Genomic DNA, 27,166 nt, shown 5'->3' on the forward strand with positions numbered 1-27,166 from the left:
CCCCACACTCCTGCCACAGGGAATTTATATACTTGGAAATTACGTTTGTACCATAGTCTGGCACCACCTCTCTGGGGAACCCCACATGGGAGAATATCCCCATCAATGCACGTCCCACCACGGGGGCCGTCATTGTCCTGAGAGGGATGGCTTCCGGGTAGCATGGTCCACCAAGATCAGGATGAACCTTTTGCCCATGGTTGTCTTGGGATCCAGAGGCCCCACAATGTCAATGCCCACCCTTTCAAAGGGGGTGCTGACCACAGGGAAGAGCTAGAGAGGAGCCTTGTGCTTCCTCCCACTCTTTCCACTTGCCTGGCAAGTCTGACAGGTCCTGCAATGAGTATCTGAACTCTTGCACATTTGGGGCCAATAAAAGTGGATGACAAGCCTTTCAAAGGTCTTGTCCTGACCCAAATGTCCTGCTAAAGGTAGATCATGAGCCAAACCCAGTAGGAAGGCTCTGAAGGGCTGGGGTACCACCAGTACAAGGGCTGGCCAAGGCTCAGCATCCATAGGCTCGCTATACAGGAGACCATTTTCCCAGTAGATCCAATGTGATCCAGACTGATCACCTGCTGCCTGGTTTGTGGCCTGTTACCGCTATCTTCCAAACTGTATTTCTATCCTTAAATTAAATCCTCATGGTTATCATGTATTGAAGGGGAATGGGTTCACAATTGTAGCTTACCAATATTACATCAGTCTTTTGAAAAGTAATTGTACTTGTGTCAAAATTAGGATGGAAAGTGTCAATATTAATGAACGTGAAATGTGAGCAAAAATCTGCAAATACTTTGATTTTCGCACATCATACAGCACTCTTGGCGCTCCTATATCCTGTTCAAGCGGGGCTTATTACAGCGTATTCCACTACTGAGTTCAGTAAGAAAGGCTTTACATTCCATTCTGTTGTCTCACATGTATAGCTCTTTGTTAAGTACCATATACATTATTGAGTTGGCCATCCTCCTTGTTGGAAACTAGAATCAGACAATTGGCATCTGTCTCTTTCCCCCACGCTGTCAGGTTGAAATGTGTACTCTTAATATCAACCGAGAGGAAGAGGGGGAGCGAGAATCTGATTGACACCACAGCACTTTGCTCAAGTGTGACAACCTGCCCCTTTCGAGGGATGTATATCATGTGCTATAGATCTTTAAGATGGTGGTTTTTGTTTTCTGGTTGGAAGAGGTGTGACTTATTATTGGGGAGCAGTGGTTCTGATGTAAGGCCTTTCCAGGTTCTTAAAGGGTAAAACATGGGATGTAAAGGCCTCCAACGTTGTCACATGAGCTATCATATTCATCAAGTCTGTGCTTGGTAACATGTTCTGAGGACTCCCTTAGGGTTTTGAATGCACCCTAAACCATTAACTAAATGAACGTGTTAATAAATGATCTAAATACATGCTAAAGAAAATGTACCTCATAGGTTTCTGAAATGCCAAACATTTGCACGCCAAGGTTTCACTTGTCCTTTATGAATACCATTGATTTTTATAACAGGTCATATTTACAATATGCTCCCTTTGCCAACTCATGGGAGCTGCATTCATTAGACTGTATTTGTGTTTGTGTTTGAACAAGTCATTCTGTGTAAGATGCAGTTTTTGCAGTGGTCAGGGGATGCAAGTCACACGTTTACAGTTATTAGCCCTTCCAATAGCCTGTTCGATATTGAACCAGTGCAATCAATTAAATCCGGAAATATTAGTGCAAATTGCAATCTGTGTAATCTGGCCCTGAATGTAGTTCAAAATTTCAAAGGAATAATTAATTTGCTGCAGATATCTATTTGCAATCTGCTGGCCACATATTTGGATTCCCACTGTGCTCAACTAAATCTGTCATCCTTCCGTCAGTGAAATTAGTTCCATCAAATTAGACAATATTCCCACATTTTTACAGTAAGGTGCACACCAATATAATAGCAAAGGTTATATAAATGCAGTAAATTAAAACATCACTCAGATGCATAGCTGTAAGAAATATATTTATTTCACATTATGTTTATTATGGTACCATAGTCAATACTGTGATAGTTTTTAACTTGCACAAACATATTTGCGAAACAAATCATGTTTTAACTGCTTGAATGTATTTAATTTAATGTCAAAATTCTCTAAATTCTGAATATCTGCAAATTGAAAAAATGCCTAATTGCCCAAAATATTAGCAACCACACCATTTGTAGCTTTAAAACTTCAGAGATTTAAACAAATTTACGAATTAAAGAAAGTTATTTAAATTCCACTACAAACCAACAATTATCACATTTACAATTTAAAACTCAACAAATTCTGAAGAGTCTTCAAATAGAAAAAATGCACTATAATCATTACGAACTGCAAAGTCATGTTAGTTGTAGTGATTTTCTTCTTTCCACAATTCCCATTAAATTTACTTGTTCCAGAACCCTTTGAATAGAGTATGTATTGCCATTTCACAATGTTGTCTTCTTTATTTATGGTCCGAGAGTATCAGCCTCCTTTTCACGTTACTTCTTTTGTCATGTATCTGATACTTCAGGGGAAAAACACATATAAATTAGAATTCACCAAAAGTATTGGGGGGAGTAATTCTTTTTCAGTAAGGCAATGAAGAAAAGCACAATTACAGTAACTTCTGGAGGGACCAAACTAACGAACATGGATTCTGCCATATATTCAAAGACTTTCCGTTAATATCTGACGGGGTGGACAAAATTCCAATATAGTAAGCATTGCCACAGCAATAGACATAGAGCATTATTAGGACTTTGGTAGTCTCGGTACAGGGTCACCTGCTGCCCCTTCCCCGCTCAGACACAGCCAAAGCCATTAAAAACCACCCACCAGAGAAAAACTTATTTGTTCTCTGGCAGACGGTTCTTTGGCAGTCCCATTGCGGTGCCTTTGAAAAAGACACCACAATGGGAGCGTAAAAATCAGTTCCTGCAGGGCATGGACTAACGAGTCCATGCTCTGTAGGAACTGGGAGTGTACACACACAGGGAGGCACAACATGTGCCCGACCTGCATGTACCCCATGGCGCAGAGGCACAGGGGGCCCTCCAGGGTCCCCTCTGTTTCCTCAGTGCCACAGTTTTCATGGTGGTCAAACCGCTATGAAAAGTGTGGCCCTGAGGAAACTCCTAATATGCTTGAAAGTTCTGCAGTCACATCACCAGCACATTAGGGGCCTCAGACTGCTGCCCCACAGCCAGCGATCATGGATCCCTGGCGGCAACAGCGGTCCCGTGATGGTCCAACTGCCACAGTTCTATTTTGGCGGGTGGACCACCAGTCTGGTGGTCCGCAGACTGCCACAAAAGTTCTGCGGTAAGGGCCGTACACTTAATTACAAAACCACCTTATTTAATATCATTCATTTAGAGACACTGTCCATGTTTCAAAATTAACCAAGTACTAAAATTGGTTTAGAACATTTAGAAATATGTTTTTGGGATTGCAAACTCTAATTTGGAATGTTTGTGACCATAAAAAGATTAAGGGGCTGATTACGATGGCGGATGGACTGAAGTCCGTCTGCCACCATTTCGTATTTGGGACCACCCACCTACAAGGCAGCAGTCCCACAGTACAAATTACGATGCGAATGCCAACGAGGTGGTCGCTTTGCCTATGTTTTGCATTGTGGTGGGTGCTGCTTGCTGCAGCACCCGCCGCAATGCAAAAAAGAGCTACTTTACATATCCCTGCACTACGTGGCAGGCACCATGCGGTGCTTGTCACATAGTGCAGGGATGTGTAGGGGGCACAATTGGGGCCTCCCAGGCCCCGTGTCTGGGAGCCAGGGGGTAAGGAGGGCCCACTATGGGCTCCAAAGTCCCTTTCTGCCTGCCTGTTCATGGCGGGTGAACCACCATGAACAGGCAGGCAGAAAGGGACATCGTTTTCCCTGCCCCTCTGCTGCACCGGCAGGCTCAAGGAGCCCGTCGGATGTGTGGCGGTCACTCTTTACGACCGCCACACATTCGCCTGCCATCATATTTTTGGGGGACGGTAAAGTTGGTTATGATGGTGGGGATATTGCCACCGAGAGCCTGTCAGTGGCGGTCTCCCCACCATCGTAATCGAGCCCTTAGTGTATCTGGTCCCTAATTCAAAGAAGTAAAAATCAACAAAACCATGATTGTCAGCTGGATACTGGGCATGGCTAAACTTTCCAAATTAAAACAGTTGCATACAGGGTAGACCTTGTGAGATATCTTGGTGTTATGTACTATTGATACCTCTTGATATATGTACACAACTGATGCTAACAGAAACATACGTAATCCCTCTCCAATCCCTCACATAGCAGAGGTATAGTCCCCCTGCCTCCATAACTACTCAAATAATTACTTTCCTATTCATCCAGTATCACCATCGTCAGGCCTGTTACCCATAACCCACCCCTCTACATCCTCTTTTTTCCTCCCTTTTCCCTCTCTCTCTCCCCACACTCTTCATCAACTAGATCTTAGATTCCCTCATTCATTCTGGCTAGATACCCAGGTAGAGGATGTACCCTCAGATGCTGTTACTTTGTCCTTGTTCTATTATCTATTCCCATGACCATCTGCTGTGCTGTTTGACTCAGAACTGAGAATTTTAATTTTGTTTCTGTTTATATGATATGCCATTTGTTTCACTGATGAACTTTATGTATAGTGACATCTCCCCTTGTTACCCTAAATCAATAAGCAAATGTTACAAAAAAATAAACAGTTGCACACAATCTAAAAGAGCGCAATAATATTTATTGGGAAGACGTCCCAAACTAATATGAGATGTATAACAAAAGAACCAATGTCTTTGTAAGTTTTTTTTCTTGTACCCTGTATAAGTTGTTTTCTTTTATTTTTTTCTCCTCAGTCCATCCATTTTACCGAACAGTTTCCAGCACTCTCTAAACTACTCATACTGTAAGTTGTGTTCAGACATGACATCCTAACTTAAAAGAATTGATGTGAATTGTAATTTCTTTTAATTAAGTGTTATTGCTCACAGTTGCAGGAAATAACAGCTGTTAATTACTCTCCTCATAGGTACGAACCTGAGTCACAAGTTTATTTGGTGATAGGAAGCAGAATCAGTCAAAGTAAATTAAAAAAGTTTTGTTTATGTTGTTCTGCTTTTTATTAGGTGATTAGCCTTTCCTCTTACAAGAGGATGGACTTAGACAACGGTGTTTGTGAACCAGCAGCTGCTAGTGAAGAGGTTGAGGGAGTGATGCAGGTGGATGCAGTAGTTGTTTCACCCGCACATTCGGATAAGATGTTTCTTATTCAACTGCATCACACCATATTTACCCACAACACACAAAACGGACTTTGAGAAAAGGGCAGACATCCATTTTTAGGTTTATAATGGTAAATATAACGTGAAAAGAGAGCATTCTAAAAGGTTAGGGTGTTTCATCAAATATAGTGTAAAGATATTATAGTTCACCAATATTGTTTCAAAAATATTGTGACTTCAAAAAAATCATGGTACAGAATTAAGAAGGTAACAATATCATATTATTATGTAATATGTCCTTTAAATATAGTTGTCTGTCATATCAATTTATTTAATATAGTTGTATAAAATGTAGTATTTTTTAATTAGTTTGATACTTTTATGTTATTTTAGTATTATAAGTTATTACTAATATAAGCATAATTGTATTTAATTGGTTTTAATATAGTTTATGACTATTCATATAAACGTATTTCTTTCTTTACTTTGAAATATTAATTTAGTATCTGGTTGTTGGGTTTGTAAAGTTTGCCTAAATGTATAAAATGTATTATATTGTTTTTAATGTAAACATCTTTTTTATATTATTTCATTTTGTACTTGACAATTAATTATGTGTATACATTAACTGATTAATTGTTATTTTAACTTTGTTTTAATTTCTAATTAATTATCAATTGGTTGATTTGTTTATGTAAATATTTAATTGTGTTAATGAATGAATATTTATTGTTTCAATTGTTATTGTTCTATGTAATAATTACCTTAATATTAATCATTTATATCTGTTATAATGTTTGTTTTGTTTATTAATTTTTAATATTTGCCATTTTCAAAAATGTAGACTTTTCTATTTCTAATGTAAATTTGCACTTTTTATATTTTATTTCTAGTCTATTTTTAAATATTTTATTCCCAAAAATAAGGAGTGAGATTAGTAAATCTGACCCTTTCAAGGTCCAACACTTTCCCATTTTTGCTTATGTTGGAGTTGGGAATCTGATGGATTCACTACTGTTTCTCCGATTGGAGTGGAAATTGTAGATTTGACCCCCTGCAAAGTCCAACACTTTCCCTACTGTTGCTCAGACTGAAAGGGGAGTAATGAACTTTACCTCTCCAAATCTAACTTTTTAAATTATAATTTTTATGTTGTTTAATATATTGTTTTGTTTTAATTTTAAAATTTGTATTGATTTGCAGATTTTTTATGTTGATATTATATATATTTCTAAGATTTTAGTATCTACTGTTTGGTATTATAATTAAATCTTATTATGTGGTAATATTTATCTTTCAATTATATATATTTTTTAATAGTATGTTAATTCTTTTGCAATTATATTTCAGTATATATATATTATTTTATGTTGATAAGTTATAATTAGTTTTAGAAATTGTTTATAGTGTAAATATATTTTTTAATGTAATATTATTTTTTAAACTTAATCTATTTTTCTAAGTTAATATATTGTATAATAGTTAAAATTCATTATGAATGCCCAATTGTTTTCAATATTGTGGTTGTCTATATTTTTATGTGCAAAGTATATTATGTTGATATTTGTGTCCTCAACATTTTTTGGTGATCTCTTTATCGCCTATATTTTGTTAGACATCCATGTTTGGTCATTGCCCAACATTACCGTTCAGGATATACCTGTTCTTTTTCATATTTATTATTTTAAAAATGTAAAAAAGGAAAGTAGAGCATAGGAATAGCTTCACTTACTGCAGAAGAACTATGTAAATCACCTGAACATCAGGTTAAAGCAAAGAAGCTAAAGTTGAAAGCAAGCTGTAATTTACAGTCTGCATACAGTGTCTGCACTCCACTTGCTGAAGGCTGCTTAAAGGAATAAAGTAAAGGGGTCGGTTTTGATACTTTCTTGAAAATAATAAAGACAAGCAGAGGAGCCCAGATCTCAAGCACATTAATATGTGAGAGTTAATTACATCTCTACACAAGACTAAATCCTTGGTCACAATTTTAAGCACTGCAGAATTTTATGTAAGTTGATGTCACTTATGACTCCAGAACGACCATTAAATGTGTAGATTTTCCAGCACTCACATGTTGCACATAGGGAAATTAGTCCTTTCTGAGGAGAGGACAATGCAGGCAGTCATGAAACCCACAAAAATGTCATTTTGTGGGTATTCACAAATAGTATCATTGCATTTCCCACACATCTGAATTTCATAGCTTACACATAAAAGAACCAGGTGTTAAGTGATGAGTTACATGAGTCACGTCCTATCGAACACACCCACCTTTTACTGGAAGAGAAAGAAAAAGTAAATCTTTAGAAGAGAGGTTGTACTTTCAATTAGAAGAAATCAATAGAAAATAATAAACTGTAAAATAGCACTTCAATTCTAACTCTAATAGTGGAGTTTTCCACAAAGCAGATAATCTAATCACATAGGTTTGGAGGAAACACTTGAATAAAGGGGTAATCACAACATGCATAGCTTTTCTCATGTGCGCCCAGGGCCTTTGTGAATTCCATAAAAGTTAGAAACCTCTGCAATGCGTCAGCATAAAGTTAAATAAATGAGGTCCAATATCGTATGTCAGAGAAATGTGCAATTATATTTAAACACCTTAGGGGCCTATTCACAAGCTGCAATTTGTAGTACATTTAGTAGTATTAAAATAGTACTACTCATGTACCTCAAAATTTTATTCACAAATCTATGTGTGGAGACCTCTCTTATCTTTTCTATGTGGAGTTATCTGCCTAGGTTACAAAGGTCTCAGCAAATGAATGTGGATGTTTTAGTACAAAATTTGGGAGGAACCTGATGGAGTGGCTGCTAAATTTGGAATACTGACTACTAAATGGGATAAGATTTGGGTGGAGTAAGGAGGGGTTTAGGGAGGTACATGCAAACACAACCATCCACCCATAAAAGAGTAAGACAATTGTTAATCATATGCCTCAGTTACATAGTTACCACACTAATAAAGACCCAGAGTAGTTTTAAATGTAGTCCAGCTAATCCTTAGAGTAAGTCCAGCATTACAGCTGGCCACTCATAGGGACTACAACAAAGTCCCATATAAAATAATGATGGTATCGACTTAAAATAACACCCCTTAGGAAAAATGGTGATATACAATACATTATTGTTTGCATTTTAAATGTTATATTATGTTTTTAAATTAAATACGTGGATTTTTATTTTGTTTAAAAATAATTAAATGAAGTTTTTAAACATTTCAGTAAAAATGTAAATTAAACAAATACGTTTTAATACAATTTGGTGCATAATAATTAAATATAAAAAAGATAATCAGGGTAGGATTTTTTAAAATTATTATTTTAAAATATAAAAGTTAAATTGGTATATTTTATTTTTTAATTATTTATTAAACATTTATTTGATGAGATCATGTGCTGTAACTTTTTTTTTAGTCACAGGTAATAGTAATTATTTTTGTTTAATTTACACTTTTATTTTGCTCTAAAATATTTGTAATGTGTTTTTAGTCATTAGAAACTGTTATTATTTTCTCTGATACATTATCATAGGGAGATCGCCAACCTGGTGGCAGAGACCTCAACCTACATGGGAAAATGTACTAGTGGCAACGCTATGCTTGTTAATATTTCTCTAGCAGGCTCCACTCCCTGTTTTTTGAGTCATTTGGGACATATAGGTCTTCTCCTTCTAGTAAATTTGCACTCAGAAACAGTGAGTAGCAGGAGATGTAACCTAAAGGCTAGAATGCTGATGCTGAAGTTCTCAATTACAACTTGGGTTTGGCAGTCGACAAATATAACTGTGTGAACCAAAGCAAACTATGATTTAGCCCTGTGCATCAATGCAAGGTGTGACTGCACAGCTTACTTTCCAAGCTCGATGCCAACTGTTGGACTTCGCCCTTTTGGCAGGGTCATACCAAAACTTTTTGCCTTCCTCCTGTATTTTTTCTGACCTGTTGTTGGTGGTTTTATGTCTCTGGGCACTTTATCACTGCTGTTCAGTGCTAAAGTGCATGTGCTCTCCATTGTAAACTAGGTAAGATTGGGCTACTCCTGTTAGGCATATTTAATTTACCTGTAAGCCCCTTGTACAGTGGTATCCCTTGTACCAAGGGCCTATAAATTAAATGTTACTGGTGGCCTTGCAGCGCTGCTTGCGCCACCCACCAAAGTAGCCTTTCAAACCTATCACAGGTCTCTGCCACTGCAGGGCCTGCGTGCGCAGTTTACTGCCACTGTGATGTGGCACATAAAGTGGTTGCCACTTCCGTGACTTCCCTTTTACTACATATCAGTCACACCTAAGGTAGGCCCTAGCTAACCCTATGGGCGGGGTGCAGTGTAGATAAAAGGTAGGACATGTGCCTTAACTGTATGGCATGTCGTGGTAGTGACAAACAGCCTATTTGGCTTATCACTGCTGTGAGGCTGCCCTCTCATATGAATGCATTGGGGATTCCTGATATGCGCTATAGTGGTAATTCCTGACATGAGAGGGGTAGCGTGATCAAGTTTGGTATTTTTGGAAAAGTAGTGATAAATCCTGCTTATTGTTGAAAGCGGATTTATTATTACTATTTTAGAAATGCTACTTTTATAACTAGGCATTTCTGTGTGCATGTGTCTTTGTGCCTGCCTGTTGTGTATTGACCATCTGGTTCTGACTGACAGGGGGAGAGGGGAAGTGCATTTTCTCCAGGCAGTCCCTCGGGGGGTCAAGGTGTGTCCTGCCCTTCCTGGGTGACTCAGCGCAAGGCTGAATAGACCTTGGCTGAAATTAGAGTAGCAAGAAAGGTTTCCCCTGACACCTAAATAGGCCTGGTTGCATTTGGAGTGGTGGGAGGAGTAGCACCTGCACCTGAATAGGGCTGTGTCTGCCTTCCACAATGATGGCTCCACCCCCCTGTTGTGTGTCTGGAGCCAGGGCTTACAATTTCTGTGCAAATGTTTGTGGACTGCTTTTTGGTGGTGTAGGGCAGTGTTCCCACTGATGGTACTTAAAAACATTTTTAGGTGTTATAGATTTGTGCAAGAAATGATGACCATAATGTTGGTAACAGTACAAAGTGTCATAGTCTGAAGTACCTTTTAGCATTTCAGTGTTCGGAAATGCAGCAGTTTTCTCTAAATCAGACAACATGTTATTAACAGTTTCAGAGTCCCAATCACAGAAAGTGTACTGGAGGTAATGATATCACTCAATGAAATTTTAAATACATGAGAAATTTGTAAAAGTTCAGAAGGACCGAATATGTCGAAATCAACCTTGTCCCAAACTATACCGTCCGGTATAGGAATTGCTGTAATGTTCACTGATGACAAGTCTCTTTGTTCTCGTTGAGAAGACTGATATGGCTTCAGAATCAAATTAACTTTTTGGGCTGTAGAGCTTTGTTGGAGATATCGTCCATTAATAAGCATGCTAAAAGTTATAACTATGCATAGCCAGAAAAGAAAGAACAGTATCCCAGTGATTACCCAGAGTTCTATCCAAGGTGATACCAGGTAAGTCTTTTTTAGAAAGTTCAGTAAGTCCTTGACTTGTTGTTTGCGTGTTTGTTGGGCTCACGTCATTTCTGGTTCACTTGGATCCAAAGAAAACGCATCAAAGTTCATGAAGTAGCCAGAAGTAGTTTGATCAATTGTTGGAATTACGTCAGGATTTGTTGAAATCGTATTTCTCTCTTGTGGAGTCATGTTGACGTAGACGTCTGTATTTGGTCTAATTGCAACTTGTTTGTTATTTTGAGTTTCATTTATGAAGTTGAACTTGTGGTTCAAGGGGAACGAGTTCCATAGCATTGTTGCATAGTCCTTCATTCCATAAAGGTGACTCTTCGAACGTGATGAGTCTTTCCGTTTGAACTTCTTGAATTGTAGTGAAAGGAAGGCATCTGCTACTTTGGAGTCCATGTGGCCTACTGCTCAGTATCGGCCACATTGTATGGTTTGATTAGGTCAATTGAGACAAATCTTTTCTCCTTTATCCCGGCAAGAGGCGGCAAAAGCATAGTTCTTGTTCCTTGAATTGCTAGGACTAGTACAGGATTTCTGTATGATGGTCCAAATTATTTTTTATCCGCTATTTTCTCTCTGACCAGATCCCTGACTTTTGGGATCCAGACAGTTCTTATAGTGACTGCTTTGATTTCCCCAGTGGCTGTTCGTTTCACCTGTACATTACTGTGCAAGGCTCTTGTTTCAGTTAATTCCTGTAAGATAGCCAAACGGTTATGGATAACAAAAGGTTTTTCATCCGCCACTGTGCCTTCACAATCAAGACCATGGACCCACATTCTCATCCCATGTAGGACCACGTAAGGAGTGACATCCCCTAGAGAACTTATTGGCTAGTTGTTGAGGGCTCCCTGTACCCCATATAGATGATGGACCCAACTACCGCCCTTGCCTAATACCCTAGCTGTTAAAGATTGTTGTAGGTCCCCTTTTTTCCTTTCCACTACCAAACTTCCCTCAGGATGGTACGGAGAGGAGTACCGCAAAGTTGCGCCCATACTTTCCATGGCCTCTTTGTAAGCTCGAGAGCTAAACGCCGAGCCACGGTCAGAATGTAAGGTGCTAACTGCGAATGTCCCTATAAAGACTAGCAAATCTTTGATAACAGTTTGAGCGTCAGCAGAGCGCTGAGGCCAAACCCATAGTAATCTTGAACATGAATCCACTGCCACCAAGATATACTTGTAAGCCCCACCTGATTGTAAGGTGTTGCAGTGGTCCAGATACACACAAGTGAGAGGTTTGTCTGATTTTAATAAAGGTGTCTGTGCCGGGCGTGTTATGGTGGAGGCTTTCATCTGCTGGCAGATGTCACATTTCAACACATAGTCTTTAGTTTGCTTTGTTAGACCTGGCCACCAATAGCTCTGTTTCAATAATGAAATAGTCACTGTAACACCTGTATGCACAGAGCCAAACTCTGGTGTGCTGCAACAACCAAACCTCTTCTATGTTCCATATTTAGTATTACTCTATCCCCCACTCCAGGAATCTGAGCAAATGGAATGTTGTTTGCATCTAACTTGAGGAGAACTTGAGTGGAAATGTCTTTGGTACTGCTGAGCTGCCCTTGTGTGAAGCAATGACAGCAATCATAATCTCACGGTCTATCCTCGTTTTTGAACAAGTGATTGCAGCTATGGAATCTGTGCGTACTGCACCCTTCGCGGTTTCATCAGGCAATGAATTCCCTTCAACGTGAATGCCATCACGTTGATGACTCAGTGTATGAATCACATGAGCCCGTGGTAGTTTGTTTCTCAACTCAACTACCTGTTCCCATAGCTTTTTATGCTTAATTGAGCCACCTTTTGTGTCTTTGAACCCGTTCTGTTCCCAATGATGTAAATATTCATTGATCGATTGCACACAGTAAAAAGAATCACACACTATCAGTGGGGGGAATTTGTGATCCGTATTCACCAGTGCCAGTATCAGAGCTTTTAATTCTGCCAGCTGTGCCGCACAGTCCACCAAAGATTGTGTTTTTTGCAACTAGGATAGAACTTTTCATCCTGCATACGACCTTTAACGATTGCGCATGCCACACTGTATTGCTGCTTACTCCCTATGGCCAGCTGAGCAGATCCGTCAGTGTAAATTATATATTCATACTGATCTAGATGCAATATTTTATTTGGTAGAGGGTATTGTTGTTTGTATTTCAGGAATGATTGTGGTTGTAGACTTGGATCTAATCTGTATTCAACATCCGTTGCAGTAAGAGAATTAGCCCATTGTATCCATCTCCGATGTAAGGCTTTTGCATTTGGAATGCTGGCCTTTGTAGCAGCTTCTAAAGCTGGTACCGGTTTTGCAACAATTATGCGTTTTCCCTGAACCAGTGCTCTTTCTCATGCTACAGCGGTCAGAATTCTGTCTGATGAAGTGAAACACATTTCTGTGTCTGTGTACAGGTGTGATTCGTAAGCGATTGATACTGTTTCGCCTTCATAGAAGGTTAAGTAGGTGTACCCGCATTGACCCGCTATTACATGGATCACTAAGGTGCGTATGTTTACCCGCGTCTGTAAGTGCTTTGAAGCTATCATGTCTTCTTGTAGTGAACGTAGGATGTTTGTGTGTTCCTGTCTCCATTGTCTATCTGAAAAGTCAGGTTTTATTAAGTCGTAGAAAGGTTTTACTCTTTCTGCGTAATCCAAAATGTATGTTCTGCCGAAATATAGAAACCCCAGTATTGATTGTACCTTTTTTAATGATTTTGGAGGTTGGAGCAGCGCACACTTTTCAAAAAAATTTGCAGCCAGACTTTTCCTTTCACCTGACACCTCATATCCTAAAAACAGGACATTGAGGTGGGCAATTTTTGATTTTTTTATATTAAATTTGTAGCCCTCAGAGGCGAATCCCATAATTATGTTGTTCACCCTGGTCAAGTGCCTTTCTAAGTCGTCGTCCATCAGATAAATATCATCAACATAAGACAATGCTTCGTCATAAAAATTTTGGAGTAACTCAGTCCCACATGCATCAAGCTAATTTGCGATCGCAAATGTTGCAAATCGCATAAAAATGCTGTTTGCGATTGCAAAACAGCTACTTTCAATGCATGTAGCAAATTCGCAGAAAACCTTACTTTTCGCAAGATTTGCGATTTCTTAATCTCCGAATCTGTAATAGCGATTCTGTATTACGGAATCACAAATAAGAAATCGCCAACTCATATGCAATAAGAATTCACTAATATAGAATCATGCAAGAATCGTAAATTGCATCTCCTAAATAAGAAGTAATCTTATTAGGTGGTAAAAATTTCACATACAACAAATCAGGTGTAAATCATTAGCAAACTACTTAAACAGTCCCAGAATGCATCAGAGTGTCTCACAATGGCAGCGCTCTACGTCATAGTGAGGAGAATGAGGCTAAGAGCAACAGCACAGAGAAGGAGGATTCAGCAGAGAATTTTCAGAGTGCGCGTCACTTTGCTAGGGCAGACGGAGGAAGAGATATATGATAAACACAGGCTGAATACTGCCACAATCTTAGATCTCATTGCTGAGTTAGACCCAATACTGCAGAGTCAGACTCGCAGGACACATGCCATCCCTACCCATGTGCAGGTCCTATGCTCACTGCATCTCCTAGCTTCAGGGACCTTCCAGGGAGTAATTGCAACAGCTGGTGGTGTGTCTCAAAGTGCCCTATCGCGCTTTTTCAAGGCTTTCCTAAATGCCATGTTGCAGAGGATACACTACCACATTAGATTCCCCACAACACCACAGGAATGCTGCAAACCCAATGAGATTTTTATCAGGTTGCACAATTTCAACATGTCCTGGTTGTATTGATGGGACGCATGTACCCATATGTTTCCCCTCAATGAATGAACATATCTACCGGAACTGCAAATCATACCATTCACTGAACATCCAAGTAATCTACAATTCAAAAACAATAATCACAGACATAGTGGCAAGTTACCCTTGCAGTGCACATGACTCCTACATCTTCAGGCATAGTGGCATACACAGACGTCTGCTGGCGGGTGAATTTTGAGAAGGCTATTTGCTGGGTAAACAGATGTAATACTGTCTTGCACATCTGTCCGCCTTGGTGACACATAGCAGTACCTAATGTATGTCTATTTTTCACATTCTGTAGGTGACAGTGCATATGCTGTGAGGTCTTTCATCCTCACTCCCTAGCTGAATCCTACAACACGAAGGGAGCCGCGATACAATCATGCACACATTGCTACACTCAATGTGATTGAGAGGACATTTGGTGTACTCCAATCCAGGTTTCGCATCCTCCACAAAACCGGTGGGGCTTTACAGTATAGGCTGGAGACATGCTGTAAAATCATCTCTACATGTGCTACGTTGCACAACGTTGCCACCAATAGGGACATTTCCCTGGAAGACTCTGATAGCAAGCCAGAACTAGACATCCAGCCAAGACAACCACACCAAGCACCACGCTGTCCAAATGCAGGAGAGGGGAGGTGGAGACTGAAAGAAATCACGCAACATTACTTCTAAGGTGAGTAATTAAGGCACAACACAGTTTTTTTGTCAAGGCTTATTTTGTTAGGTGGGTAGTTGTGTTGATGCACACATACCATTGTCAGACACGTGCAGTGTGGATGCCGACAATTCAAAAGTCATTCTCTTGGCACTACAACATCAGTGTTTAAGGGAGTCATATATCTGGTTACGTAACAAGATTGGTACAGTTCCAATTCACTACTTTCTGCTGCCACGCACTCCTGTGGCCCTGTTTGTAGGCTCTGCTACCCCCGTCATTGAACCCTTCGTGCCGGCTTGACTCCTGGTACCTCGCCTCCTGTCTTGTGACACAGGTACCAGTAGGCTGCTCAGGCTGGAGCCCTCCTTACTGTCCCCCTGCACGCATGAGGCTTCCACTATCTGCTGCAGTCTGTAGTCCTTCCACAGCAGTAGTGACCTGGATGAGGCCCCTGGCAACATTCCTGCAGCAGTGGGCCATCCCCACCTGCATGCTGACTGCTCGTCTTGAAAGCTGAGCTGTGGTGTGACTCAGCCTATTGATGGCCCTGGTGTAACTTTGCATGCGTACCATGGAAGTCTGATGCCTCCTGCCAGTTGTAACATGCTCTGCCTGAATGACCCTGCACATATCCGCAATGGCAGTCGCAACATGTTCTAGTCTCTCATTGTTCGCCCTGTGCCCTTCCACTACTGCAGTAGTAAGCTCCCTCAGGCAGTCATGAATGCCACCAATGTGTTTTGACATTTTTCCCAGTTGACCCTGTATGTGACGGATATTCTTCCCTTGCAGGCGCTGGACCCTCAGCATCTGGGACACCAGGACACTTGCAGTGAATTGGCCATCGTCATCAGCAGGCATGGGGATTGCCCTGGGCCTTCGCCTGCAGAACTGCACCGAACAGCACCGCATTGTTGGCTCTGGTGTTGGTGATGGTGGGGTATGTGCAGGCTGCTGTGTGTGGGATCCTGTGTTGCTGTCCTCATCACTCTCCAAATCAGGGAGTGGTTTTACTCTTCTCCTGCAGTGAGTGGGAGCAGGTATGGGTGAGGAGGCTGGCATTTCTTGTCTCTCATCATGCTGTTCCATCTATCCCTCTGACTTGTGGGCGTCAGCCACATCACTGCCCTGCACTGCATCTGTGATTGGAACAGTGCAGGTTCAGTTCGTTTTTTATTTGCACTTGTTTGTAACATTGCGCCTGCGCAGTTATATTAAATCTACTTCTGTCATGTTTAAAGTCTACTGTTGTCACTTCCTTGCTGTACTCTGCTGCACTAGTGCTTTGTCCCTCCATGCCTTGCCCTTACATTTGTCTGCATACAACTCCCAGAATGCATTAGGGTGTTGCAAGTAAAAGGTGGACTGGACCCAGGTGTGCTAATCTACCCAGGGTATGCATTTGGGCAGTTTGTGATTACATTTGACTTACAAACATGTTTAGCTCTGCTCTTACCTTTGGATGTGCCCGCATGTCCTGAGGTGTCGATCTGTGTCACACCAACATCTGACTCTGGCTGCAAAGTAGATTCCACCATGTCCTCCAGTGGGGTGTTAGGGCGGTCGCTAGATGGTCCCCTCCTGTGTTCTTAGCTGCGGCTAGCTTGTCTGCCACCCTCTCTTTGGCCTGGCTGCGAAGGTCATAGCATCTCTTGTGCAGGTTAGGTATGTCACGGTGTGTCACCCCCACAGCATTTACCTTGGCTTGTATCCCAAGCCAAATCTTCCTCTTCATTGACTCTGCCACATGCAGGGATTGTTCCCCAAACAGCTGGTCATGTCTCTGGACAACTTCCTCAGTGAGGATTTCAAGTTCCTTGTCACTGAACTTGATTTTTCTCTCCCTGCCTTCTCCTTTTTGTTGTTCCTTTTCAGTGGCCACTGTGTATTTGTTTCACAGCTCCTGTTCAGCAACACTTCCTCCAGGGTGTGCTCCACCAGTCTTCCTCCTCCTCCCCCTCTCCCTGTGTACAGTTGTGGTGAATCAGTGAAAGACTTCCTGGTTTGTGATGTCATCACAATGCTGCAATATGGGTAAATCGCTATTTCCCAATCGGTAATTGTGAATTTGCAATTACAGATTCGGAAAACACAGAATCAGTAATGATATTTGCGATTTTTACCGAATCGCAAATATTTACCGATTTCATTGATGTATTCGCTTACGCGATTTCCTAATAGTGATTCCTTAATTTCCGCTATTATGGAATTGCAAACGCATTTTTTTTATTTATTTATGTATTTATTTATTTATAAAGTTTTATATGGCGCAAACTTGACCCAAGAGGGTATCAGAGCTCTTTACATTTAGGATTGTTACGTTAAAAGTTACATAAGTTGCAAGAGCATAGAAAGATACAGTACACATAAATAATGTTGCAATAATTCGTAGGAGGGAGTGAAGGAAGGAGTCAGTAGCAGGCAGACGAGGAGGAACTGTGCATGTGGGCCCATGTTACTCTTGCTGAAAATACCCCCGGGCTGCTCTTATACCCTTGAGGGAGATGACAAAATTGTCGCTGGGACTCCAACGCTGAGAATGCGGTCAAATACCTGCTTTCAGGCGCTATATTTTGGCAGAAAAATCTATTTGAGATATCAAGTGAAGTTTTGTATTTCTTCCGCACAATGTTATTCATTAATGTGGCACAGTGTGCATTTTGGACGGCGAATGTCTTTGTGCATGTGTTTAAATGTCTGTAATCTAAAACTAGACAATATGAGTTGTCCAGTTTAATTACGGGAAACAAAGGATTGGTCATTGGTGAGGTACATGTTTCAAAGACGCCTTAATATTCAAGTTGATCTAAGATCTTCCTGACCTGTTTTTTAGCTTCTTGCTTTATTGGATATTGTCTCTGTGCATTTGGTGAGACTTTTAACAGGATCACAAGGTGCGTTGAATCCTCATCCCATCCGGCATGATTTTTGTATATTGCTGGAGCTAGGGCAACAGCCCACTCCCGTGCTTATGTGTGCTTAATATGAATAGGAACGAGGTTGAAGAAGGTTGGAAAAATTATATTTTATTCCCTAGGACACTCCATAACGAATGCTGTCGGCCACTCTTGTTCAGCTAATACGATGTCATAACCAGATGGCAGGTTCTCCCAAAAGAGACCTTTAACTTTCCTAGGCTTGACCCCCTCCATTTGGAGTGTTATTTCACGTAACGTATGTGGGACGCTTACCCTTGTATCTGGAGTTTTCACCATGATGTAATCATTCAAGTCGGCTGTCACCAGAAATTCAGAGGTTCTAGTGAGCTATTGTTCCTTCTGCCACACTGTCTAGCATTGACTAGCAAAAAATGGTTAGGGGTTCTGCCCACTTAACCCTCCCATACCTGAGCAGGAGACATCCAAGGATGAAAAAGTAGCAACAAAGGGTACTGAAGGGATCAATCCTTTTTTAATTTTCAAACAAGAAACATCTAATTATCTTGTGAGTCACAAATTAAACATTGGAAAAATATATAGGTTAATTCATATACACACAAATGAGCGGACATCTAGGGAGGCACAACAACCAACAATCTATATACAAAATATCACATATACATCATATACAAATATACAAAACATTTACAATATAAACAAACATTTATCTGTACCCTAAATTCAAAAGATATATAAGAATATATATACACCAATTAAAGTAAGTGCCTCCTCTTGATTTACACTGGAGTGCACAACAAAGTGGTAGTCCCAAAAGAAAAGCACCAGGGGGTTAGAACATCAACCCAATCTCTATTTGTATAGGTGCATATCAGACAAAAATCAAATCTTTCTTAAGTTGTAACAGGGGACTCCATTCAAAACAAAAGGTGTCGACGCAGTCGCGGTCGCGTTTCAGCCAGATGATGTAGGCTTCATCAGGACATGGGTACTCTAATCTTGAGGGCCCTGGCCAAGCCTAGGGCCGGAATAGCGGCTAGTCCACAAGACCACCCACAGGGGTGGGGCGGGAATCACTATCTTTGCCCAGGTACTTATATATACAATGTGTCCACTTGAATAAGGGAAGTATCCAAAGAAGCGTGGCTTGAATCACACGGTCTTTCTAAATTCCTTGGGTGACACGAACAAACAGTGTTCACCTCAGTGATAATCACACCACCGGGAACTGTCTAGCATTGTCTGAGCCCATTCCCCGTTCAAAAGTTGTGTCCTCAGAATTCTGGGCATGTCTGATCTTCAGCCCTGCAACTTCCTTCTTTTTAAACTGAGGTTTTGATTTTGGCTTTTCTTCTTTTTTGGAAGTATAGTCTTGAGTGTGCTGCTTGTACCTGGACTTTGTACGCTCTTCTTTTATCAACTCTTTGTGTTGTTCGAGTAATTCATCTTGTGGCATTGTGTCAATGTCAGGATGTGGTGTGTAGGCTGCTAGTATCAGCCATCTTGCTCCTGGTCTTCTTAACGGACCGAGCCTTACTCTTCTTCTTTTAGGGGGAGGGCGCCTTTAAACAAGTATTCATGTTCCTGGCACGTTAGTGAAACTTCAATGTCCTCGTACGGAATGTATTCCACTGGTATGTCATCATATGTGTAATAATGAAACATTTTTGTTGTTGCATTTGCTGCTGGGAATGTAACCCATGAATATAATACCTCTGTTTGGGAATCTTCATGTGTCTCTATCACGAATACTACTATGCCACCTCTGGCTGTTAAACCGTGTTTAAGTAGTATAAGGGTGAGTGTGTGTCTAATATTTGGATGAAATCTTATTCCATTCAGATCTTCCTCCTCGTCTGAGTGAGGAAGTACTTGTGTCAGCAGGTCTAAGTCGCCTCCTTGGTTAGTCATTTGTGTTTAGAACACAGAATAACTAAGATAAGGTGTTTTGCACAATTTAAGAACAACGTGTCCTTCAAGCTTGATTAACCAGCAGCCAATACATAGAATATTTCGCCTACTCAGCTGTGGCGGAGTTTGTGCCCACCCACTCTAGACTTCTCCGGCGTTTTGTGAGTAGGAGTCTCTGAGAACAGCACGACTGAACTACTCAGATTCTACTGTTAAATAAGTACGCAACCAACATTGGTTGGATGTATGTAATTACGACGCAGTGTTTACACCGCGCTGTCATTACAACGCAGTTATCACATTGCAAGTCGTTACAAGGACTTGCGTTGGAGGCCGCTGGATTGTGGATTATTTTAATTTTCTATTCCAACTCCAGCCCACGTAACAGTAGGGAAGGGGTTGGAATAGACAATTAAACTATTCCTTGAGCAAGAGCGCCATCCAGCGCAAGTAGTAGTAACGACTTGCGTTGTGATGGCTGCGTCGTAAAGGCCCCGCGGTGTAAACACAGCGTTGTAAAGGATGTTTCCTCATTTGGGCCAGGTCATGTAGTTCCTATATAACCTATACAGAATCTGCGCGTTCAGATAACTTAAACTGTGGGTTTGGTGGCTGACTGGTTCCGAGCACCCCCACCTGTTTGCATTAACTAGCTCACAGTGCCACTAGAATCTCCTCTTATCGGGGAGAGAATAGTTTCTGGCAATCTTAGAACATGACAACCCTGATCCCTCAGAAATGTGGAAACAATGTACTACCTTTATCTCAGTCACTCGTGCTCACATATTCGGTCTCAGAGAGTTACACAGAAAAAACAGTTGGGCGTGTGTTGGACTTGGCCTTTTTTGCAGGGTCATCCTTTTTTGCCTTCCACCTGTTTTTTGTCTGACTAGTTTTTGTTGGTTTTATGACTCTGGGCACTTTACCACTGCTGATCAGTGCTAAAGTGCACTTTATAAAGATTTATGTATGGAGTAGTGATTCCATGATTGGCTGGTTTGGTTTACCTGTCAGACCATAGTACAGTGCACCACGAGTGCCCAGGGCTTGTAAACCAAGTGCTGCTGGTGGGCTTGCAGCACTGATTGTGCCAGCCACAGAAGCAGCCTGTAAATGTGTGTCTAGTGGTTCAGAGTAGCCCAGCTAGGTCCCGTTGTGGGAGGGGTGTAGGGGCTCACGTCCTGTCTAAGTGGAGAAGGAGTCAGTGTGGGTCTGCGAAACCCAGTCTCAGAGCCTGGATGGTTCTTTAAGGGAACACCAGGTGGGGAGCCTAGGCTGTCCTGATGGGACGCCCTTTGAGGGGGATCCCCTAGTGTCTGGTGAACTGTGAGTGTCTGTAAGCAGGCCTCCATCAGTTCTGGTGTCTGGCCGTGCCGCTCCTAAGTGGAGGGTGCAAAAGACCAGATGAAGGGTGAGAGGGGCAAAGAGACCCCAGTGGAAGAACCCGTGGGTCAGGGACCAGCCAGAAGGGCTGCGTCACCAGTGAATGACCATGGTGACACCACTTCTGTCCTGGGGTATCTTCACGCACTGTCAGATGGATAGGGGTCGGGAGATCTGTGCTAGGCAGACTGCCACACGACGCATGAGTTATGTGTCACCCTCAAAGGGGGCATATATGCTCCCAAGGAAGTCCTGGTGTGCCAGGCGAGTGTTCCACCGCAGGGGTTGGTCCCTGGATTGGAGAGCCAGGTTCAGGTGTTTTACGACCTGGAGGGTGGGACAATTGTAATCAGTGTCCTGACCCATGTCGCTTCTAGGGGTACCACTCTAGTTGGGAGGGTGCAGTGCTCTGAAAGGGGGTGCAGAGGGAGTGAGTCCTCACCTCTGACCACGGTGCAGCCCGAGAGTTTAGACCCTAGGTTGGCGGGCCAGGTTCAGGGTGTCCCCCCTGACCTGGAAGCCCAGTTGCAGGAGAGAACCCCTAAACTGGTGGGTGAGTTGTGCAGGACACCTGCTACAGGCACCCTGACAATTCTGGAAGGGGGTACCGCTCCAGGTGGGAGGGTACAATGCCCCAGGGAGGAGGACCGGGTGTGGGAGAGCCCACCACAGACACTGGTCCAGCCACCGGGTACAGGCCTGGGGCTGGTGGGTCAGTGTCAGGATGTCATACTTGACCTGACAGGAGGGAGAGTAGACAAAGGGTGCCAAGCACCTGGGGTTACTGCCCCCCGCTCTCTAACGCCACAGAGGTTTGAGAACCCTGAGAGGCATAAGGCCCGGGTATCATCACCGACTACTGTCAGAGGCCACTGTGGCTTGCTGTCTATCTGTTGGCACACACCTGTGAGCAAGCTAGGGTTAGGTGCTGCACAGATGGTGTCCACAGGTCAGGAGAAGGGTTCCACATGGTTTAGCATGGTGGGCCCTGAGAGTATGGGCAGAGGAATTTAAATGGGTTCAGAATGGCGTAGAACTGGAATACGCCCCTGCTGTTGCGGGCCAGGTCCATGTTCTATCGCCCAAAACAGGGAAGCCCATCAAGGTAGTGATTGGTCTACACTGCGTTTTGACTGGAAAGGGGTTGTGTTGGACTTGGCCCTTTTTGCAGGGTCATCCCTGAACTTTTTGCCTTCCTCCTGTATTTTGTCTGAGCAGTTTTTGTTGGTTTTATGACTCTAGGCACTTTACCACTGCTGATCAGTGCTAAAGTGCATATGCTCGCCCTATTATAAATTGATGTATGGATTAGTGATTCCATGATTGGCTGGTTTGGTTTACCTGTCAGACCCTAGTACAGTGCACCAGGAGTGCCCAGGGCTTGTAAACCAAGTGCTGCTGGTGGGCTTGCAGCACTGATTGTGCCACCCACAGAAGAAGCATGTTGACTGAGCAAGTGCACCCACTTGCCAGTCCCTAAAACCTTCCCTTTTCTTCATATCAGACACCCCTATGGTAGGCCCAAGGGCAGGGTGCATTGTAAGTATAAGGTAGGACAAGCTCTGATGTGTGTGGCATGTTCTAATAGTGAATTACAGCCATTTTCTTTTTTCACTATTGCAAGGCTACCTATTCCCCATATTCCAGTATGGGCAGTTAGATTATTACATTTTATAATCCTAACTGACTCAGGGAACATGGTAGAAATTCGAGTTTAGTATGCCTGAACTCAGAATGGTAATATTCATATTTTAGTGAAGTTGGTTTTAACATTCTGTGTTTGAAAATACCACTTTTAGAAGGTAGGTATTTTCTTGTCTAACTATCCAAGCCTGCCTCTGCTAGGTTGTGTATTCCTTGTCTGGAGTTTGAGTGACAGAGGCTGGGGGGTTCCAGGAGGCAGGGTGAGTCAGCCCAGTGGTGAATAGAGAGAACTGCATCTAGATGTGAGGGAGGAGTTGCACCTGGGACCTGAATAGGGCTGTGCCTTCCCTCCACAATGCTGGCTCCACCTCCTGTGGTGCATCTGATGTCTCTGCCCTGCACCGTGAAAGGAAAGAAGGAGTTATGTAAACAGAGTGCTCCAGGACTGACCAGAACTGGTTTGGACTTGGCAAAGGCCTCTCTGCCTTCAGAGAACAAAGAGAAACTGGGTATAAAAGAGGGGTCCCAACCCCCAGAGAATTAGATCACTTTTGGGACAATAAGAAGAAACCTTTGTTGAGGAGTGGAACCAGAGAGACTGAGGAGAGACTATCCCTAAGCTGAAGTGCTGCTTGAGGCATTGGCCTGCAGTGGTTGCCTGACAGCCAAAGAAAGGAGAGAGGAACTTTGTGTGTACTTTCATCAACTTGTGTAAGGATCTCCAAGGGCTTGAAAACAGAGCTGGCCCCCTGCTGAAATCTCAGGGACAACAGACTTCACCCACCAGCTCCCCAAGAGTTATTTTGAAGTGCCTGCAATTGTGCTGGACTTTTAGAGGACTTGCGTGCCGCAAGGAGCTGGAAGCACGATTCAAGATCAAGAAGCGTGTCACCGAACTGCCGCTGCATCTTCACAACACAAAGCGCCTCACATCGCCGGAGGAGAGGATCGACATCACAGCAGACGCTGCCGCATCACCGGGAAGCGTGTCCCAGGAGAAGAGGATCGACGTCGCATCAGATGCCGCCGCATCTCCGAGAAGCGTGTCGCAGGCATCGCCGGAGAAGAGGATCGACGTCGCAGCAGATGCCGCCGCATCACCGGGAAGAGTGTCGCAGGGCCTGTCGCGGCTCACATCGTTGAGGAAGCAACTCGCATCGCCAGGGGAGAGGATCGACGTCGCAGCAGACGCCACTGATGGAGCAGATTTCATCTGCAGTCAGGCATTGTTTTATTTTTTTGTGCTTCAGACAGACTGCATTTAAATTGCCACGCACATTTTGGTGCAGGTTAAAAACATGGCACATGAAAAACATGAAAGTGAGGCCTATTCAGTCTGAAAATGCTTTTGCTTAATTAACATGTGTTTTTTGCAATGTAGAGAAAAGAGGCCTTTTTAGCTTTGAAGATTAATAGAATGTGTTTCTCTCTTCCCAGCTTATCCCTTGTAATCTAAATCCACTATTTCTGTCTTAAAAGACTTGGACTTGTTGCATATTTTGATAAATATTTTCAGTTAATAACACCTCTTTTTATAATGTGTGTGAATTAATAATGCACCAAACACTACACAGGGACTAAATGCTTTTTTGCATGAAAAGCTATCTAAAACATTAAAGCATGTTGGTGTGTGTGCTGCATTAACTGTGTGCGCTATAGTAACTGTGTGTGCTTTTAAAATTTACACTACAGCATGAAAATGCTATTTTGCACATTGCACATTTTTGCATGTTGTCATAAATAATAGAAAAGCTGCTTGAAACTAATAGCTTGGCTAGGTAAACATTTATAAGGGGTATTAGTATGGAGTTGGGAAACATAATGGGCTGATTTACATGAAATTAATATTATCTTTGTGTTTGTTTTATTTTTGGGGCCTACAATTAAATGGCTGCCTGTGAATCCAGCAAGGCTATGGCTTGCATTAAAAGAGAAGAGAGCATGCGCAGACTGTACCAGCTTTCCTAAAGGAGTCAAGGACATCTTGAACTGTACATTCTTGTGATTCTGCCAATGTACCAGTGTTAGTTAAAAGTGTCCATCTGACTACCGTGTGGAAGGAAGGAAGGATGAATTAGAATGAAACATTTTTCCTAGTAAATGTTGCAAACGTTTATAAATGTATTAAATCATTTGCGCTTCTTTTGTTAAAACTGGTAAAGTCAGGTTTTTAGAATGAGTCAGGGTAGTGAGAACTCATGCCATCATGACTGACCAATCACGTACAGGTTCTCCTGAAAGATGCTACATCTTTGTGTAGTCTGCCAATAATTAGAGTATAAAATAATGTCCTCTCTGGATGGGGGCTGGCTTTCTCAGCTCAGCTGGCTTCTAGGCTCATTAGGGGGGTGTGTGAGCTCTTGAGAGAAGGAACAGATTAGGCCAGACATCCTATGGGTTAGGTACGAGATCGTCACGGGTGCATGGGCGTCCGAGGAGAGTTAGGGGGAGGTTTCTTGCTTCCACGTCATATTTTGGCACTGCAGGCCACATTCCTTTGAGGTCTGGTGAAGGGCGGGCTGTCTCCCTCCTTGTTTTGCTCTTTAGATACAGAGATGCACAGAGCAGCAACAGATAGAAAGGCTCTTTAGATTTAGATGCTAAACTTTAAGTTTATGCTTTGACTAATTAATTAGGTCTGAAAAGCTTTATTTGTCTTATGCATTTATTTCTCTTTATGGGAGATTTTTGCCAACTATTTAATTATTGATTAGCTTTGCAAGACTATTTTCTTAGAAACTCTTTAAGAATTTTGACTGATATTTTGCGCCACATTTTCTTCCCTACATGTTATGGTTATATGCAGACTGTAATGTGTTCTTTATTAATGCTATTTCTCCTGTTCTCCAAATTCTGTAACCTGATTGATATTTTACTAATGAATAAAGGGTCAGAGAAAAATTAACTTTTGACTAGAAAATAAAACCCTTTAAATACTCAACAACTCTCTTTATTGGCTTGAAATAATAAATTGCATTTTTGACTGTTCAGGTTTATTTAAATCTCCTGAAGGTAATACATGGTGTGAAGGGCCCAACACCTTTTGAGCGGTAAATTAGAGGTAGCATGAGGGTTTTGCATTGAGAAACTACCAGAAGAAATTACCGCTCCATCACCACCGCATCACTGGGAAGCGTGTCGCAGTCCCTGCCGCGGCTTGCATCGTGTCAATCATCTCGCATCGCCGGAGAAGAGGATCAACGTCGCAGCACAAGCCACCGCATCACCGGGAAGCGTGTTGCATCAAGGAGAAAGCGCCATCTTTGTTTCTTTGCCCCAGATCTTCAGCGAATCACCTTTCTTGCGTGTAAAGGACTACCGCATCACCTTTCTTGCAACACTTTTGTTGCCCTTTGTGTCGCATCTTAAGGTACATTGACTCAAAGTGTTGCATTTTAAGATCTAAAGAGAACTAAGCTAATTCTACCATTTTAAGTACAGTATTGTGGATTTTTGTCGTTTGTGGTCTTGTGTTAAGTCTATATAAAGAATACTTATTTTTAATATACAACTGTGTGGTGTCCATCTGTAGTGTTGTCACTGGGTTACTGTATGTGTTTACAAATGCTTCACACACTGCCTCTGAGATAAGCCTGTCTGCTTGTGCCATGCTACCATGGGGGTGAGCAGGCGTTATTTTAGGAGTGTGTCGCACTTACCACTAGAGGCAAGGGTCCCTATTTGTCACAAGTACCTACCTGTGCCAACTAGAGACCCCCAAATCTAACAGCGTGTTACAATAAGAATGTATTGCACAGTTGTTCGTCTAGTGTAAAATAGATGCGCTGCAGCAACCGTTAGATAGTAACAGACATATATGATTAGCAGTACAGTGACTATAAAAGGATAGTACAGTTCCACTATCTTGCAATGATCATGAATACATACATGAATATACAATGCATGATAAAACGAAAGCTCTTACTCCTACGATGCCTATCTAGATATACCTAAGTGTACCTAGCATGCGAGTAGGTGTAAAGCCAAGAATCTCTCTAGGATTTAGTCTAACCCCGTTATCTGAAGTGAGAGAGTGTGGGACCCCGTCCTGGTCTCAATTTGGACACCCCACGAGGGATGTGTCAGACCATTTTCAGCTGAAG

General features: G+C 42.1%; 1 protein-coding gene across 1 annotated transcript in view; it reads right to left on the reverse strand.

The window, feature by feature from the left end:
- Positions 1 to 1,982: 1,982 nt before the first annotated feature.
- The window catches only part of LOC144754977 (cysteine-rich motor neuron 1 protein-like), a 207,451-nt gene continuing 182,267 nt past the window's right edge, over positions 1,983 to 27,166 (reverse strand). The window contains exon 5 of the mRNA XM_078643358.1: positions 1,983 to 2,525. Coding sequence (XP_078499484.1) covers positions 2,512 to 2,525 — 14 coding nt within the window. The 3' untranslated portion in view covers positions 1,983 to 2,511. The remainder of the gene's footprint in view (positions 2,526 to 27,166) is intronic.

The sequence above is a fragment of the Lissotriton helveticus genome, chromosome 5_1 (genome assembly GCF_964261635.1).
Source record: "Lissotriton helveticus chromosome 5_1, aLisHel1.1, whole genome shotgun sequence".
Classification (NCBI taxonomy): Eukaryota; Metazoa; Chordata; class Amphibia; order Caudata; family Salamandridae; genus Lissotriton; species Lissotriton helveticus.